This window comes from Sturnira hondurensis, unplaced genomic scaffold (genome assembly GCF_014824575.4).
Source record: "Sturnira hondurensis isolate 20B ecotype Veracruz unplaced genomic scaffold, ASM1482457v3 Scaffold0023357, whole genome shotgun sequence".
NCBI classification, from domain to species: domain Eukaryota; kingdom Metazoa; phylum Chordata; class Mammalia; order Chiroptera; family Phyllostomidae; genus Sturnira; species Sturnira hondurensis.
This window is the reverse complement of record NW_028095988.1, coordinates 1,395,055-1,414,537: the sequence shown is the minus strand read 5'-3', so window position 1 is coordinate 1,414,537 and position 19,483 is coordinate 1,395,055. Positions and strand designations below refer to the sequence as shown.

General features: G+C 49.6%; 1 protein-coding gene across 1 annotated transcript in view; it reads right to left on the bottom strand.

Moving 5' to 3' along the window:
- The window catches only part of NUP210 (nucleoporin 210), a 118,104-nt gene that overhangs the window by 36,323 nt on the left and 62,298 nt on the right, over nucleotides 1-19,483 (bottom strand). The window contains exons 17-21 of the mRNA XM_037037453.1: nucleotides 10,431-10,623; nucleotides 9,806-9,912; nucleotides 7,785-7,889; nucleotides 7,598-7,699; nucleotides 109-237 (exon numbers count right to left, since the gene is read on the bottom strand). Of these exons, the coding sequence (XP_036893348.1) occupies nucleotides 109-237; nucleotides 7,598-7,699; nucleotides 7,785-7,889; nucleotides 9,806-9,912; nucleotides 10,431-10,623 (636 nt within the window). The remainder of the gene's footprint in view (nucleotides 1-108; nucleotides 238-7,597; nucleotides 7,700-7,784; nucleotides 7,890-9,805; nucleotides 9,913-10,430; nucleotides 10,624-19,483) is intronic.

Here is a 19,483-nt window from a genome sequence, read left to right as displayed (position 1 = left end):
AAAAAAGCAAAGAACATGAGAAAAATATCTCCCACAGCCACGGCATTTTCCTGTGGTTTTTTTTGTGAATCAGCAGAGAGGGAGCCACATGAAGAAGTTGACACTGACCTTGTCCACCACTCGGACGTACAGCTCCTGAATGTCCGAGACATAAACAACAGACTTTGCTGGGGCTGGGAAGGCGAGGCACAAGTCGTGGATCATGATGGTTGACGTGCCTGGGAGCAGAGGGTGGACCTGCAGGGTTGAAGATGGGCTGCTCAGTTACAGCTGCTCACAGCAGCAACCTATCCACCGTGGAGCGCCACTTCCCAGAGACCTCTGGGGCAGAGGTCAACATTAGTGAACAAGAAGCATCCTAACCCAAATGTTGCCCTGCCCACCCCTCATCACGAGCCCCCAAGGCCAGCCAGGGGATGAGCTCGAAATACAAAATGTTAGTGCTGGGATGGATCTCAGAGAGCATTTGTTTCCTCTGTGCATTTTACAAAGAAAACGGAAGCCGTTCAAAGTGGGGCAATCAGTGGCCTTGGGGCACGCAGCCATATCGCCCATCTGGGCAACCTGCCACTGCAGCTCCAATAATAGAAAAGCATCTGGCAAGTCAGGGGCTGGAGGGCACGAGACAGCTGCTTCTCACTCACAAATCTCACCTGAACTCACAGAACCACAGAGCCTGGGAACAGACCGTGGAGGCCTCTGTGGTCTTAAGTGTAAGCTCTTTGAGTCTCACTCATCTCTACACTCATTTCTAGCCCAGCTCTGTTTGAAGCAGAGACCTCCTAAAATGTTCTGAGTAAGTGAACTCATCCGAGCTACTGTTTCCCAGCCTCTCACTGCCAAAGACCACCCCCTTGTTAAATCGTCTCTCTCTACCCACTTTCACGGATCCCATCTGAAAGAACCTCTCCCCAAACTATATCCAATCACTCTCTCATGCTACAGGTGGATTTTGAGCAACTTGTCATATTGCTGATGTGCATATTTCAGTGACGCAGTCTGGAGGCTGGACAAGTACAGGTAAGTCTTGGAGCTAGTGGTGAGCCCAGTGGGGTGCATGCCTCTCATCCCCATCTGGCTCTGGCTTTGAGATCTGATACTCTTTGGGGCTGTCTTCACCCCTGCTGTAGCCTCAGGGCTGAGCCTACCCTGTGGTACTGACTACACCTAGTAAACTTGTCTTGATTAGATCAATAGGCAGGGGCAGAGTTGAGTCATTCAGTTAACAAAAAGAAACCTGGTGTTTCAGCCTGCTTATTTAGCTTCATTTTTAGCTTTGTTAAGACCCAGAAATTCTGGGGGAAAGTCCGCAAATCCAATCTACTTGGATAGTCCTCATCTACTTGGTAATGGCTGTTTCTGGTCCAACTCCTTCAATGTACAAATGGGGAAACTGAGGCTCACACAGGCTGACAGCACAGCCCGAAGGGGCAGCACTGGGAGGCAACACAGGTGCCGAAGTGCCCGGTGTAGGGCTCCTTCTGCCACACTCTTCCACTTCCAGAGCTAGTATGTCTGGGGCCTAGAATGGAACTGGGAGCAAGACAGGGAGTGGGGTATACAGTCTGAGCCATCGCCAGGCCAAGGAAGGGGTCTGGGAGCACCAGGCCTGTTTCACAGAGCACAATTCATCCTGGTGTATTGTATTGCCCCAGAGAGGAACAAAAGCTTTCTTTGAGAATATAATGCAAGGATATGATGCAATCCTGAAAAAGTTACTGCCAGAAGTAGCCGGCATACTTCACAATGTGGAGAAATTGCACATAGTACCAACTGCTGATGGAAGGCTTTTTCCTTTTCACATTTTTTCCTCCTTCAAAAGGACCATTTTGCACATTTTAAAAAAAGACAAAATTGTGGTCAGGAAATCTATTCCTCTTCCACTTGATTTCATAGAGGTAGGATGTCAAGCCACCTTCCAGGTGACATGAGAGGAAGACAGTGTCATGCTGCCATTCATGGAGAGGCTGTGGTATATCTTGCTCTGTGTGCTTGAACACGTCAGCTCACTTCATGCCCATATGACACTGGGTTAAAGAAACCACTCTTGGGGAAGTAAGAGGAGTTGTCAGCTAGCTGGTGGCAAAGTGGGGACCTTTCTCTAGTGACTCTAGATTGTGCACGTTTGTTCTATCCCCCTCCTTCTCCAGATGCTTCAAACCCCCTTGCCGCCTGATTGACATAAGGGAGCTGCATGAAGGAGAGGAGGCAGGGAAATCCCTGCCTGGAATGAATTCTAATTTCCAAGTGTTGAGAATTTCAGCAAGTACTAGCCAAGGGGAAAGTCCTGTCATCTCTTCAGAGGTGATGAATGCATTATTGCTCATTAAGATTCTGTAAGTGGATCTAGAGGCAGCTTTGTTCATGAGTGGGCTAAACTGTGATGTCCACTTGTACCCACCAGGCACTGAGGTTCTGCTTACACCATTTCAGCTCCTTCTTTCCTTTGGCCCCATCATGCTTTAGACTTGTCCTTTCCCAGGCATTTGCAGAAGAGTAAGGATCCTACAAATTTCTGAATATCACTGGGGCCAACAGCTCTTATTTCCTACAGTGTGCCCATCAATACCCTGTGGTGGGCCAGGTAGTACCATGCAAGAGTGTTGGGGTCCGTGCCCCAAGTAGATGCCCCCACGGCTCATGGGGATGACCAGGATCACACAAGTATCACAGGCACTGAGGAGGTCCTGGTTTAGACACAAACATGAGACTGTATCCAGGGATTCTGGCCCACTCTGAACTTCCCACAGGGTCAGGGCTGAGGACATGCACTTCTGTCTGCAGGTCATTCTCAGAGGAAAAGCAGGACACACCCAAGTCCAAGCCCAGAAGCTGCCATCTACTGCCAGCTTCATCTCAAGTACCCTCCTTGGATATACAATATTGTCATAATGGGGTACATGTCACAGGACTAAGGAGATGGGGGAACCACTGCAGCTCTTGAGCACTTGCCTTCATCTGACTTGTCTGCACTGAGTCCTCAGGGCTGGGATCAGAGCCTGGCACATGATGGGCCCCGATAATAAAGGTATGAAGTGCTCAGACCACAGCAGGATTCTTCCCTAGCTCTTATAATCCATGGGTTCTCCTTGGAGGCCTTATTTTGGAATGTAAAGAATTGTTGGGAAGAAAGAAAACCTAAGCTTAAATCAGGTAATCACTCCAGTGTGCAAGCCAGCCAAAAATGAAATAAAGGCCCCTTGCAGAGTTTCGGGGGCTGCATGAGCCAAATGGAGCTCAGTCCAGCGCAGCCCCTGGAGCACTGTGTGGGCATTGGAGCTTTCACAGTGGCACTGGCAAGAGCTCCACAGCTCCTGCCACAGAGGCTGAAGCCAAAACACACCCAGGAGCCATTTCTGCATCTCATATGTGTGTCAACAGGGAAAGAAAGAAGCTTTTCCTATGACTAACTAACAAACTGTTGTGGGCTTTGTCTCTGTGTTTAAGGGAAATGAGAATGCTACTAATTAACAGCTGGAAAATGCCAAAGATGTGCAAATGTCCTTCAGAAACAGCCATTTGAGAACAACTGCTAGGACCTATTGCAGACAGTCAACACTCCACAACAAATTCATATGCTGGTTACAGAAGAGGCAAAGGACACCAGAGCCTGATTTGTACCTAGAGTTGCAATGGTCTCTGCAATTTGTACCCAGAGGTCAAAGATGATAGGGAACAGAGACCCTAGTGGTCAAAGTGTCCCCTTCTTGGGTCAAAGTAATCCTTGTGGGGCCTGCATACGGGGTGCTGCTGCACTCCCACAGTGCTAGACTGATCCTGGGGGTCCTGCCTGCAGTGGGCACTCTGTACCACTTGAGAGAGCCATGCAAGAGATGAAACTATGAGCAGAGGCCAATCCACAACTCGAAGAGAGATCTGCTTGAGCTCTATTGGAGTCATCCGTAAAATGGAAAAATCAACTCTTGTCATGACTACGAGACTCCTACAATCTGTTGCTGAGAGGCACTGTATAGGGCATGGGTGTCAAACTCATTTTCACCAGGGCCCCCAGCAGCCTCACAGCCACCTTCAAAGGGCTAGATATAATTTCAACTCCCTAAGAGTTAAGGAGTAGTTACATATAGACAGTCCTGAAATTATTTCGGCCCTTTGAAGGCAACCTCGAGGCCGATGTGGCCCCTGGTGAAAAGAGTCTGACAGCCCTGGTGTAGGGTGACCCTAGAATTGCAGCACTGTAGAACTGAACAGGGGTGCATAGGTCTCCTGCGCAAGTTTCACTCTGATGCTGGAACCCCATGTTGTGTCTTTCAGACAAGCATCCCCGTTGCTGTTAGAATATCCCTCCAGAGGCAGATGCTCATGGCCTACAGAGGCACCTGGTCCACCATGGACTCTTAGATGCTCTCCTTCTTGGAGGAAGTGTCTCCCTCTGGTCACAGGTCAACCTCAGGGCTTATGCAAAATGCAAGGTGGCAGGTAAATGTGAGTAAAAGTGTTTCCAAGTAGAGTTGGCACTGTACACATCTTTCCCAGCTTGAAAACAGAAGAGCTACTTTTAACCTCCAAAAGTAAAGGAAACAGTAATATTTCAAGTAGTTGGGATTACTTAAAACTTGAGGTTTTCCTTTTAATGTAAAGGATGTGACAATGAACACTTATTTATGTGGCAGGAAGAATGGTCTGGAGAATTACTCTTTCTTTTATAAAGGGAATAAAAATGCCAGGGGAAAGCTTCAGATATGATCTCAGGCTTCCAGCAACCCTCAAGCTTCCTCTAGAAACACACATTTGTGCCCAGGTGCTGAGACACAGTTTTTCTTGCTCTGATTTACAGCAATAAACCTACAGCCCTGCCATCTGTGGGTCTACTTTGAAAAGAACAAAAATAGACTTACTTCCTCACCCTTCACCAAGGGACTGCACTGTGAAAAAGTGTGCTCTCCACAAGACAGCTAAAGACCCAGGCTGACCACTGGAGGAATGTAAAAAATGTCTAAAAAAACCCCCCAAATAACAAAAAGATCTGAATTGTCCTAAGACACATGCTAGCAAAACTGATGAAAAGAAACAATCCAAACAGACCTAAAACAGGTGAAGGATTGAATTGGTTTATCAAAAAACTATCCACAAAGAAAAGCCTGTGTCCAGGTGACTTCACTGGTTAACCCTACAAAATATTTAAGAGTAACTGGTCCTGGCTGGTGTAGCTCAGTGGATTGAGTGCGGGCCTGCGAACCACACGATCATGGTTCGATTCCCAGTCAGGGCACATGCCTGGGTTGCAGGCCAGTTCCCAGCAGGGGACGCATCAGAAGCAACCATACATTGATATTTCTCTCCTTCTCTCCTTCCTTCCCATGATAAATAAATAAAATATTAAAAAAAATAAAGAATACTTAAAAAAACAGTAACTGTTACTAATTCTATAAGAACTCTTCCAAAAATTAGAGGAAAGAGCACTCCTAAGTCCGCCCATGAAACCTTATACCCAAACCAGACAAACACATCACAGAAAAAAAAAAAAAACCCCTACAGACCAACATCTCTTATGAATATGAGCATAAACTCCTCAATAAGATATTAGCAAACTGAACCCAGTCACATGTAAAATGAATTATATATCATAATCAAGTAGCTGTTTTCCTAGGAATGCAAGGTTGGTTTAATATCTGAAAGTCAATTAATGTAAGACATCATATCAACAGAATAAAGAAAAAAACACATGATCATCTCAAGAGATACAGAAAAGCATCAGACAGAATCCAGTACCCTTTCACGTGTGTTTGTGTGAGTGCACAAACAGAGCTGACACCTATAGTGTATGTGGGGTTTCTTTCTGAAGCGATGAAAATACTCTGAAACTGACTGTGGTGATGGCTGCTCATTTGTCTGAATATACTAACAACAACTAAGCTGTATATTTTAAGTGGGTCGATTTTATAGTATCTAAATCATGCCTTGATAAAGCTGTTATTAAAAATACCAACAAAAGATGCATGGCGGCTTTTCCTTAGACATAACCTGTGCTCTCCTGTTTGCAACAGCCCCCCCTTCTCGACCCTGAAGCTAAGCATCGGGTGACAGCATAGCATGGCCCAAACATATTTCCCACAGCCTGCTGATTTAACTCACTCGCTTTACACCTGTTCCACCTCACAGGCAACTGATTTTGTGACTCAGCTGTCAAGAGTCAACGGATACAGAGAAATGTACCTGCAGAGAGTTCCGGCTTGAAATACCCTACAGAGATTGAGGTGACATATGTTTGATTTCTGACTAGGCCACAGACTTACTGTATAGTTGTGGGCAAGGCAGCCTGGCAGTATTTCTTTTTTTTTTTAAAGATTTTATTTATTTATTTTTAGAGGGGAAGGAGAGAGGGAGAGAAACATCAATGTATGGTTGCCTTTTGTGCATCCCCTGCTGGTAGTTAGCCTGCAAGGAACCGGCTTGCAACCCAGGCATGTGCCCTGACTGGGAATCGAACCGCGATCGTCTGGTTCGCAGGCCCGCGCTCAATCCACTGAGCTACGCCAGCCAGGGCAGCCTGGCAGTATTTCTAAAACGAGATTTGGGGAGCAGGTCTCTGTGAAGGTTAATTCTGACATAAGCCTTCTCTGGAATTAAGCAGTTTGTTCTGTGCTGCTGCTAGCTCGGAGGGGCTCCCCTGCGGGACCAGGGCAGTGCTGACGGCCAATGCGGACACAGGACTGCAGGCGACTCGCAGCCAGGCAGAGGCCCTAACCTGTCCCGTGTTGCTGCACGGTCCGCACTATACCCACCACACGCCAAACACTGAATCAACCTGCCTCTTTCGAGTCCAGGAAAAAGTCTCCTTCGGTGCTGGGACAACTGCAGCAGCCCTCACGTACTTGGCAGTCACTGCTTAGCAAAGGGGACGCAGGTCTGAGGCCCAGAGCAGTCCAGCAGCCAGAGCGGAGCTGCAGTTTAATGACACGGTTTCGGGTGTCTCGGCTGTTTGTGTTTGGGCTGCCTGCGTTTATGGCTTGTGGGCGTGGTTTGACACATTCAGTAGTAAGAGTCTCCTTTTAAAGGAAGTTCAGTTGTCACTGGTATTTGTTTTTACTCTTTGCTATAACTATAGGGTTATTGAGAGACAAAAACAAAAACATTTAAACTACCCAAATGATCCACAAGGAGAAAACGGCTAAGGACAAACAGTTGCACAGAAATAACCAGCCAGCCTACACGGCAACATGGGGAAAAAACTCAGGATAAAATAATTGAAAAAAGTAGAATGCTAAATTCTTCCATGCAGTGTCAAAGATGCCACATTTGCAAGAACAGGGAGAGGATCAAGGAAGGAATGTGGAAAAAATAGAAAAAGCTAACACATCTTTTAAGAGCAACTTTATGGCTGTTAAAGTGATGCTTTACATATAGGTATTTAATCTTAATAAAGATTGAAAGGAAACCATTAGGTAACTAATAGTGTAGGTAATGTGTGGAGATGAAATAAAAATCACAAAGGTAGGCAAATGACCAAAGTTTCTCACCAATGAATCAGAAAATTCAAAGAAGTCACAGACTGCAGCTGATATGATCAAGTGCCAGCTTTTGAATCGATCATGAACCCACAGCCACCCAGCCCGTGGAGACGAGAGCCCACACTCACCATGGCACTGCCTCTGGCCTCCTGGTAGGCCACCTTGACAACGTCTGTGGTGCTGGTGTTGAGGAAGAAGTAGCCAGAACCTTCTCGGACGTGCAGCTCCGCCTGCAAGGAGGGCCAGGCTAGGAGGCTGGAACCGCCAACCCAAAGGGCCATGTTCAGGCAGCAAGGTGGCAGGGGAGGGCTGTACCTGTACTCCAGGGTGGTTGTAGATGGTCATCTCTTCCGGACTCACCCTCACGTCCTCCACCAGGATGAGTTCTATGGAGGCCGACACAGGCACAAGCGGGTCGTGCTGAAGGGCAAGGCCATAACCATCAGATCCAGGAGGCAACAGGTCAGCTCTGCGCAGCCCACAGGCCTACCTCCTACCCCCTGGGAAGAGCAGGACAGAGGCCCCAGGTCCTGGTGTCACCACAGGGCACGTGTTATGTCTGGGACCAAGCCCCAGTGAACCTATGTAGGAGTTCAGCTGAGAGGCCATGTTTCTTTGAGGCATCTCATAATCCTGCAGAGGAAAGTGCCCCCATCCTACCTGCCGGGCTCCATGTAGGGGGCAGTTCGCACACACACCTGGAAAGCAGGGGGCACACAGCAAACAACCAGCTGTAGTTCCATGTGCCAGGGACAGGTGCTTGACCAGCCTAAGCACAGGTGGTACTATGCAGGTGTCCTCAGGTTACACTCACAAGACAGTAAGCTCAGCCCTCACCCAGTAGGCCATGTGCATATTTAAGTATCTTTGTTTCCTGCCACATGTCATTCCAGGGAGACTGCTGGACCAGACTCAGCTCCAACCCACCCACACGCTCACACATTTGGATACCTACCAAGTGCTAGGCACTGTGTTAGGCACTAGAGGGATAGTAGCTGCCTTCAGGGAGATGTATTCTAACACAAGGACTGAAGAGAAAAAGTAAAGGGGTGACAAAGATGCGAGCGTGGTGGAGGCTGAAGGGGCCGTGATAGGTGCTAGAGGGAGAAGGATTCTCAGGTGTGCCTCTCAGGTGAGCAGAGACTCAGGAAGTGAAGGTATGAATGATGTCAATAAATTATGAAAAGCCCATAGGCCAAACAGCGCAAGAGCAGAGACCTGCTTGGATGTTTGCACCCCAGCAAGGAGGTACATGAAGCCACCACCAGCCAAGGAATCCCTGGTGCTAGTGGGATGACTGAGGACCTACGCCATCAGAGACAGGCACTGGTGTGCTCCTCGGGGCTACCCGCCTCCAGGCCAGACTCCTAGTGCTGCTCCCATTAGGGCCACACCCTCTTCAAAAGTGTCCCCTGCTCCCTACTACCCAGGAGATGATTCAAGCTCCTCATCCTGGCATTTAGAGTCTCTTGGAGTCGGACCCCACATTCTCTGTATAGTCATTATCTGCTGCCTCCACCCTACTCAAAATCTGAGTTGATTGCCACCCCTCTTCCACGAAGGGGTGGGTGTTATCCAGGCAGCGCCATTCTGGGGGAACCCATCTGCCACTCACTGGCAGTGCCTGTGCCTGGGCCCCGTGAGATGCTGCTTTGTAGAGGTGTGGTCTAGTAGGTGGGCCACACGCGCATGCAGATGGTGGGAACAGTGTACACGTGTGTGTTGGGCGGGGAGGGGTGGGCATCATGTGGCAGATCCCTGGAGAGCAGGGAGCACGAGGGGCTCTGGGCCCTGGGGCAAAAGCAGCCGCTCTGTGCCCTAAGTTCAGGGAACTTTCCACACGGGGGCTCATGTTGTGGATGGAACTAAAAGAACAGGAAGTCACCTGCTAGAGAAGAGTAAAAGGAGGGAGGGAATGGCATCCAAGCAGCAGGAACTGTGGGTTCAAAGGCATGACAGCCTGAACCACCAGGTGTGCCAGGTGGGGTAAGCCAGGCCCATCAAGGACAAGAGTCTGGGTAAACAAGTCCTGCCTGAGAACGAAGACAGCTTCAGCCAGAAGGTCTGGGGGCTCCCAAAGCTGTGTGCTGGAGGGCCGGAAGGTGGCACTGGATCCCTCCAAGTCACCCAAGTGAGTGGTATGTGGGTGGGGGAGAAGGGACGCAGGAGGCCAGCAAGGAGGATCACCAGTTCAGGCGAGCCCACCACACCCAGTCTAGGAATGGGGGTAGTAAACTGGGGGCTGCGGCCCAGTGAGGCGGCTCAGAACATTAGGACACAGGGAGAATGGGGCAGCGCAGAGCGATCCCCGACCACCAGCGTGCCCTGAGAGATACCGGCTGCTTCACACCGGCTGCGCGGAGGTGGGACTGCTGATAGCCAGTCACGGTAGCAGAGATGGCTGTGGTTCCGGATGCCTTGTGAACTGAAATGGCCTGCAAACCTGAGTCCAGGAAGAGGGAAACCTGTGTCATTTTTTTTGCATCATTACTGCCTCTGAAACACCCCCTCCCTCCTCTGATTTGTAGTTTTAAACTTTCCACAGCCCTAAAAATAGCTGTTTATTGAAACCGTATGTACCATACGGGTTAACAGGCCCTGAGCAAGGTTCCACAAAGCAGCTTGAGATGCTTTGGCGAAGATGGGCTTAACCCTTGGCTGTGGGGTCTGTGACGGTAGCATGTAGAGCACAGCCCGGGAGACAATGACATGCTGCACAACCTGGGACTTGTGGGTCACCCGTGATGTGCCCTGAGCCTGTTTCCCCATCTTTGAAACAGAATATCACAGGATTAAAGAAAACGAGTGAGTTTACATGCTCCCTAAGTTTTCGTCCTAGATAAGGGAATCTCAGACAACAGCTCCAACAGCCTCCAGTACTCCTCAGGACACATCTCATCCACAGGGTTTCACTGCTCTGTCCTCCTGTCCTGGGCCAGGGGGCTCGCCACCCCAGCTTACCGTGCAGCTTCTTCTGGCCATCCCCGTCATCTTGGGACACCAGCTGCATGGGCAGATCAAGCTCAATGCTGGCCAGCAATGGCCTCGTAGACTCCCACTGGATGCTCAGAGAGCTGAAGTTGTTGAATCTGCGGCCCTGCTGGTCATAGGCAACCAAGTCCAGGAGGGGGTTGCGGTGGCTGGAGACGGGGACCTGCAGGAAACCAAGGTCAGGTGCTGTGGCCATGCCCAGCCCACAGTCGGTACAATGTTCAGAGTGAGCACTGAGGACCATACCGGTATGGCCACTTGTGACCACATAATATACCCTGAATCTGACTGGCTGCCTTATGGGCTCATGAGGGTGTTGGTGAACAACTCAGGGTGAGCCACTAACCAACCTTCAGTACTGCCTGGCGATCAGGGTGCCCATAGCCCTGTCCAACCTGGTTTCTTATGCTAGTCTACTGTCTTCAATGGGGGCAAAGGCCTTTGACAATGTCTAAAAGCATTTTTTTAGTGGGTGGAAGTCAAGGATGCTGCTGAATACCCTGTAGTGCACAGGACAACACCACAAGACTAAAGAATCTGACCCAAAATGTCAACAGGGCCAAAGTTGGGTGACTCTGTCCTGGACTTCCCCACCCCAGCCAGGCTGCTGTCCTTCCCCTCAGCCCTCGCCTTTCCAAATCCTTTTCAAAACTTCCTCTCTGCCCTCCCCACCCCTCTTCCCCTCCAGGATATGTCCCCTGGTGGTTTAAAAGGAATGCCAGTTCCAACCCTGAAAATGTCCCAGAGCCACTGAGTTTGCAAGGCTCTTGCAAAGCTCTTTCCTTCCAAAATGACCCAGGGATGTTAAGAGCTATCATCTACATATTAAGGGCAAGAAAACAGGGTCCCACGGAAGGGAAGGAACATTCAAAGGCAACTCAGCGGCCAAGTGGCACACCTACAGGATTCAGTTTCAAACCCTGAATTCTATCACCTACCCTCACCTCTCCATCCCTGAGAAACCTGTACCTTGGAACCCATGCTGAATTAGCCCCACCCCCCGACCCCGCCATGCCAGAAGCTGGCTCGTCCCCTTCTCGCCCTGACCAAAGAACATGGGGGCAGCTGGGGTGAGCAGCAAGGCAGGGGCCCCAAGCACCTGGACATCTGGGTCCCACAGCTTAGACTTGAGCTGCAGTCCCACCTCTTTCCACCCAAGCAAGCAACCAAAATAAGGACAACAAACATTTAGAAACAAAAACAACTAGAACTGCCCTCGCTGGTATAGCTCAGTGCATTGAGCATTGGCCTGCGAACCAAAGAATCACGGTTCAATTCCCAGTCAGGGCACATGCCTGGGTTGCAGGCCAGTTTCCAGCAGGGGACACACAAGAGGCAACCATACATTGATATTTCTCTCCCTCTCTCCTTCCCTTCCCCTCTAAAGATCAATAAATAAAATCTAAAAAAAAAAAAAACCCAACACCTAGAACTGACAGAAAATTGATCTGTATGGAAGTTAGACAGCCAAGGAACTGAAATAGACACATTCAGCCAGACTGGTAGGCAGGGCAGAGTTGGGTGGCCCAGCGGAAAGGGGTCACAGCACAGGAAGCAGTGACACTGGGCACGCAACGCACTCTGGGCATGCAAGATGATACCAGACAGACCCTGGGTGCCCAGGTAGCAGCTGGAAGACCCAGGATGTAGGGTGGCAACGGGGAGACCCAGCAAGGTGGTAACTGAGAAGTGGGGCACCAAGTGCAAGGTGGCTGGCTGACTGGGCAGTGGTCCCACATTCGCACACAGATAACTGGGGAACGAGACAGATCATACAATCCAGCGTCCTAGCGCTGGGAAATAAAGCCTCAAAACACTGATTGAAAATACCGTGGGGGTTGAGGCATGGGGGAGACTCCCAGCCTCACAGGAGAGTTCATTGAAGAGATTCACAGGGTCCTAGAAAGCACACAAACCCACCCACATTGGAATGAGCACCAGAAAGGCCCAGTTTGCTTGGGAGAAGTGGCAGAAGGGACTGAGGTCCCACAGAGAGCAGAGCAAGCACCATTGTTCCCTCTTGGACCCCATCCCTACACACAGCGTCACAACCCAGTGACTTGGTTGCCCCACCCTGGTGAAAACCTAGGGCTTCGTCCCTTGCTATGTAACACACACGTCAAGACAAAAAAAATGGCCGAAAAGGAAGAACAGATCAAAGCTCCAGAAATAATACAATTAAGCGACCAAGAGATAGCCAACCTATCAGATGCACAGTTCAAAATACTGGTGATGAGGATGCTCATAGAATTGGTTGAATTTGGTTGCAAATTAGATGAGAAAATGAAGGCTACACTAAGTGAAATGAAGGGAAATGCACAGGGAACCAATAGTGATGGAAAGGAAACTGGGACTCAAACCAATGGAGTGGACCAGAAGGAAGAAAGAAACAACCAAACACAAAAGAATAAAGAAATAAGAATTCAAAAAAATGAGGAGAAGCTTAGGAACCTCCAGGACGTCTTTAAATGTTCCAACATCCAAATTATAGGGGTACCAGAAGGGGAAGAGGAAGAGCAAGAAGTAGAAAACTTATTTGAACAAATAATAAAGGAGAACTTCCTCAATCTGGCAAAGGAAATAGCTTCCAGGAAGTCCAGGAAGCTCAGAGAGTCCCAAGGAAGCACACACCAAGGCATATCATCATTACATTAGCCAAGATTAAAATGAAGGAGAGAATCCTAGAAGCAGCAAGAGATAAGGAGACAGTTACCTACAAAGGAGTTCCCATCAGACTGTCAGCTGATTTCTCAAAAGAGACCTTACAGGCAAGAAGGGGCTGGAAAGAAGTATTCCAAGTCATGAAAGACAAGGCTAGATTTTGCTCTAGCCTTGGACAAGACAAGGATAGATTGCTCTATCCAGCAAAGCTTTCATTTAGAATGGAAGGACAGATAAAGTGCTTCTAAGATAAGGTCAAGTTAAAGGGATCCATAATCACAAGCCCTTATTTTATGAAATGTTATAGGGACTTATCTAAGCAAAGGAAGATAAAAAAACATGTATAGTAAAATGACAGCAAACTCGCAGTTATTAACAACCACACCTAAAACAAAAACAAACTAAGGAAACAACTAGAACAGGAACAGAACCACGGAAATGGAGATCACATGGAGGGTTAGCAACAGGGGAGTGGGAGGAGGAGAGAGGGGGAGAAGGTACAGAGACTAAGTAGCATAGACGGTAGGTAGAAAATAGACAGGGGGCAGCAAGAATAGTATGGGAAATGTAGAAGCTAAAGAACTTAAGACACACGAACATGAACTAAAGGGGGGAGGAATGTGGGTGGGAGAGGGTGTACAGGGTGGAGGGGAATGAAGGGGGGAATGGGGCAACTGTAACAGCATAATCAATAAAATATATTCAAAAAAATAAAAAATAAATAAAAGGGTCATGTGAGATCACTTTAAAGGGCCTGGCTTACTGTAATTAATGCATAAATAGGGAAATATAGGGAACCGCTTCACGTGGAGTGGAAATGTAGCTCAGCCCTCACCTGGAAAGCCAGTGGGGTGCATGTGGTACGCAGGACCACGCTCATGGAGAGGTTTTCCCATGGGGAATCAGGCCTGCATTGTACCTAGGCTGCTATGAGACTTGCTTTTGCTAAAACTCCCTCACCCTGAATTGAGCTAGCAAGTGCCTACTGCAACTTCCTAAAGTCTGTGCTAAACCTCCCAAGTAGGGAGTGTGACTGGTTCAACCAGTTTTCCCTTTGGGCTGCAACATCCTTCTCTTTGAAGTAATTAGCAACATTCTTTCCTTTGGTATCTGTAAAAGGTAGTTCCCTGCAGTGAACCTGTGCATAGTAAATGAGGACTACCCTCCATGTAATGTACCCAGAGAAACAATAAAAGCCTGTCCAGGCAGGGACTGAAGTTGCCGGCTTGTGCGCGCGCGCTCTCTCTCTCTCTCTCTCTCTCTTTCTCAGAGAGTGGTCATGCTGTCCCTTTTTCTCCACAGGACTTCTGTTGTCCATGGTATTTGTTCACAAGGAGCCACAACATACACTGGTCCTGCTGGCCAGGATCTGCCACAGGGAAACATGTTAGTTCTTAGCAATGGCCACTAATGTGTACAGTGCACTTTCAGGCACAGGTTCAGAAGACTGTATTTCTTTGGCCGTGTGGTTAGGAGTGACCATGTCATTTACTCTGGCTAGTGAAATGTGACAAGTGTCATGAGACAATTCCAGGATGCAGAGCTTTAGTAGCCAGAACAGAATTTGCTATGCTCTCCTTGTCAGCACACACACTGCCACCTGGCCATGTTCAACTTGGCAATGCTCACATTTAAGTCTGGGAAGGAAGATCACAATACACACAGCAGGGTGCCCCAGCTCACCTGGATGCAAAGGCAGTGTGAGTAGAAGTAAACCTGTATGATGTGAGGCCACTGGGACTTGGGGCTGCTTGTCACTGCAGCCTCACCTCTGCCCTGACTGATGCAGCCCTGACAACCACCTCCCCCAGCATGGCTCCTCCGCCAATCCTAGCTCTCTTGCCCCCAGAGTACACTAAACCAAAACCATGTTGCAAACTGTAAACACCACTCAGCACAACTACCTGAGAATGCAAAGGATTTCTTAAGTGTACGCAAGTTGGGAACTATGACGGGGGCACATTCTGGGTGCCCTATTCCTTTCCCTAGATGCAACCCTGGGTGAAATACGGCTGCTGTTCCCTTCTTCCTGCTCTCCCAGGGAAGGACATTATTATTGTGTGTCAAGCATACTCACAAGCTTACTAGATGCTCCCAATGCCATTGTAGGCAACAATATAATCCCTGCTTTACAGATGAGGAGGCTGAGGCTCAGAGACATTAGTAAGTGGCCCAAGGTCACACAGGCTTAGCGGTAGAACTCCGCTTGTCTGATTTTAAAGCCCACAGGCCTCACCTGACAGTTTGCAGCCTCTTCCTGGTACAAAAGTCAGGCTCAGATGGCTAATTAGTCTCCTTGTATGTGACTGGTGCTCCACTGCAGTGACCTGAACATGGGATGATCTGCTCAGAGTACCAGGGTCAGGCTAGAGTGTGGTTCCATTCTGTCACTGTGTCCTGGGCAGCCTCTAACTTTGGAGAGGTGTAAAATAATTAAATTGATTCTGCACCCAGGAGGCATGGCAAGGATATAACTTTCTCAAGGTCCCCTAATGATACCATAAGTCACAGGCTAATTGGCTCTCGGCTCCAGAACCCCAGGACTGATGATCATGTGGCAAGTTCATGTTCAAAGTCCATCATTTCCTGTGAGCAAGGTCTATGACACATGCAAGCTAATGCAGAGCTGTGCTCCGCTGCCTGGCCAGCATCTTTCAGTCAAGAGAGACAGCCCTGGGTAGACCCAGAGGGTGCAGACTATGGACAGTCAGACTCCGCTCCCCAGGTGAGAAGCCGAAGTTTAAAGGCAGGGAAGCTGTATGTAATCTGATTGGTTTTTGTTTTGAAAATGAGGTTTGGCCAGTCCGGGGTTGAGTGGGCTGGAGCTGAGTGAGAGGCTGTCCTCTGAAGGGCACTTGCTCTGGGTCGGCACTATCCCCCTGCCCCTTTCCTTAGCAGAGTCTCCACTTGGCTTCTCCAGCATCTACACTATCGAGAGTCACGGGCAGAAGACAACAGGGACACAAGCACAGCGAGCCCTTCTCCACACGTATTCACCCATCACACTCACTGAGCTCCCGAGCTGGGCTCTCTCGCAGAGGCTCACAGAGGAGAAAGGAAATGTGTACATTTTACAACATTCAATGACATTCAGTGCTTGGGGGTAGGGAGGAGAAGGGAACGGGAATACTGTAATAAGGGTCCACACCCCACCCCAAAATGGGAGAGGAGTTTTGGGAAATGCCAAGGACGGCGCATGGCGGCAGCCCCCCTGTGGCAGCCAACCCAGCTACGTTGCCCCAGCAACCAGGGCAACTGCACAGGTAGACCACACAGGGGGTTCTGGGGGTGGACTTAGAAAGGAGAGTGCAGAAACACCACACACTTCTTTGCAGCCCTCTCTCCTCACTGGTCTGGTCGGCCTGCAGAAGCTCAGGTTCCCAGAGGTTGCCAGTGCCCCTACCCCAGCACTACAGGGCCTGCCTGGAGCACAGCCAGGGCAGCAGGACCAAAGGAGGGAAGACCGAAGCAGGTGGACCCTGGGTGCCACAGCTGGGAGGATAGCCCCACGCTCCACCCCTACATGGGAAGCCGCCTCCCACCCAGAGCCCGGCAATCCACAGGAGCTCCTCCAGTGCCTGGGCTCTGCGGCCAGAGGAGAGAGACCCGAACCAGTGAAGAGGAGTGTCACTTCTTCATGGGGGCGGGGTGCAGGGGACTCCCAGTTTTTGGTCACTCTAGCACCTTGAAGGGAAGGAACAGCACCCATGGACTCCTATGATGCCTGGAGCAGACTGTGACCAGATAGCTGCTGTGAGGTGATGGCAGCTTTAGTACCAGGGAGGCTGAGTAACAATGCTGGGCTGCAGATAAGCAATAATGGGGGACTCGTGGGCATGGGTTTGGAATTTAATCTTCCAGGGGGCGGCTGGTTTTCTGGGCTCTGTGGATGAGGCCAGCTCAGAGCAGGAATGCTCCCGTCCCCTTAAAATGGGTACCCTGTCCATTAAAACCTGGTTCCCTCCACACAAATCTTGTTATGCGTGTGCATGCTGACAGTGGCCAAACCCCAGGCTACCTGGTTATAATGTGAAATGATGGTGGCGGTGAAACTTTACATAAGGTCTAAAGGCTCATGAAGGCCCTGCCGAGGAGCTAACATTTGAATAGAGGACTCAAGGAGGCAAAAGAGGAAAGCATGAGGCTGGGCGGGGAGAGGATTCAAACCAAAGGGAATGGCAAGTCAGAGACCCAAGCAGGGCCTGTCCCAGCATGCTCATGGGGGACAGGGCTTCCAGGCAAGGATGAAGGGGGTGACAGAGAAAGAGTGATGTGGAGGACTCAGCCCTGCAGGTCACAGGAGACAGGGCTCTTCCTCCAAGTAAGTGGGATGTCACAGGCAGGGCTGAAACAGAGAACAATGTAAAAAGCGTCACAGTTACCACTCCCGACACCTTATGTCCAGTCATATTTTTCTCCCACCACAAGGCTAGGAAGCTACTGTTACCCCATGATCATTCAGACAAGGCAAACGCGCAGAGGGCACTGCTTGTCCCCTAACGCTCAGGCTGTGGACGTGCCCAGCCTCACACACAGTGGACCCAGCAGGCCAGGTTTTCCTGGAGTCTAGAATTAATGTAATTTTCTTCTTTCATCAAAGGATAATTTACTAAACACATAAGAGTGATTTAAAATGTAAAACTTTCAGGACATTCACCTCAATAGTCATCAAAGTCAGGGAAATAAAAATGTCTTTTCCTGAACACACACAATTTCGGTTAGGAAAGATGGCCATCCACTCCATGCCACGAACACCCTGGCCTGACCTAGGGGTCAATGCTGGCTTCTCAGGGCTCTGACCCCCATTCTTCCCACTTATCCAGAGGGCACAGAAGCGGGATATTCCTTGCCCAGTCCTTGCAGGAGTAGGTTGGAGAGAGCTGAGGCTGCGCACAAAAAATCCCCACTTTTAACTGATGCCATCAAGGCACCAACACTTACAGGACCCGTGTCAGGAACAGTGGAGGAGCTCACACGCCCATCTGTCTCAGGGCTGAGTAAGCAGTAACGTCCAAGAGAAGGCAGACGCGCACCCACTGACTGCCAGACAGTGGGACGAAAAGGTGAACTACATGTGCAGCACACACGGAGGCTGAAGTCACATGTCGGAGGGCAGACTGTTCATAAGTCCCAGACACGGGAGGCTGGGGCCTTCCCGGAGCTTTGAAGAGATTCACTTCGACCAACTATAAAGCCACCCTGACCTTCACCCAGCCAACTCCCAACTCCTGAAGACGGCCAGTGCAGGGAGAGGCTGCTGACAGAAAGAGCTTCAGAGAGGTTCCCTTAGGCATGAAGGAGATCCACCCTGAGTGCTTTCTGGGTAACTGCAGAAAGCCAAGGGAGTCCCACCATGATGCCACTACGGCAGAGTGCAGCTGGACACAGAGCTGGGGCTAAGAAGAGAAGCAGCTTCTGAGGCCACTGGGAGGAGGCAATGAGCTTGGAGTCAGCCCGATCTGCTCTGCCTTTGGGACCCTGCCCGTCTCTGGGTCCCATGGGCAAACCCGGGAAGGGGTGCGAGGACCCTGGTCTCACAGACAAACCTGGTGACAGGCAAGGAGGCACAGAGGTCAAAATTCTTGGCACAAATTGTAGGGGACCGGTTTGTTTTAGTCTGACAAATGTGACTCAGCTTTGAATGGAAAGCCTACAGAAACAAAGTGGTGGGCAGGAGGCAGACCTTCAAACTTGAGTTTTCCCGTGGGAATCAGGCCTAGAAAATGCATACAGATCGTTATGGCTTGCTCTGGCTAAAACTCCATCACCCTGGTCTAAAACAACAAATGTGTATTGTCTATCTTCAAGGTAATTTCCAAAGTTTGTGTGAGCTCTCCCAAGGTCAGAGCTAATCAGCTCATCGCCATTCCCCTCTGCATGTTATTTTCATTTCCTTGATTGTACCTAGAATGTAGACAATAATATTCTATGTAATAGATAATAAATCTTTCTCTGATGTAAGACCCCAGGAAAACAATAAAAGCTTGTCAAGGCAAGGGTTGGGGTGCTCCCCTCTTGAGGGAGTGGCCGAGGCACCACAGGCACTCTCCCCTTGAGAGAGTAGTCGTGCCGTTCCCTTTTTCTCCACAGGATTGTTGTCGCCTGTGCATTCATTCTCGTCATAAGCCACAAAAGGCGGACTCTGCTGGACAGGGTCTGCCACAATAAATGACTTTTCTGATTACTGTGTGGGCACAGGCACACAGAGAACCTTGTCTGGCCTCTGGGTCTTCGCACTTGCCTCTGCACCCCTACCTTAGCAGTTCTCAGCCGAGGGGCCCGAAGGGGTATGTGTCCTCTGCTCCGAGGCCTTTCTGAGCTGTATCTGAAGTCACCTCCACTGGTAGCTGTCCTGCACTCTG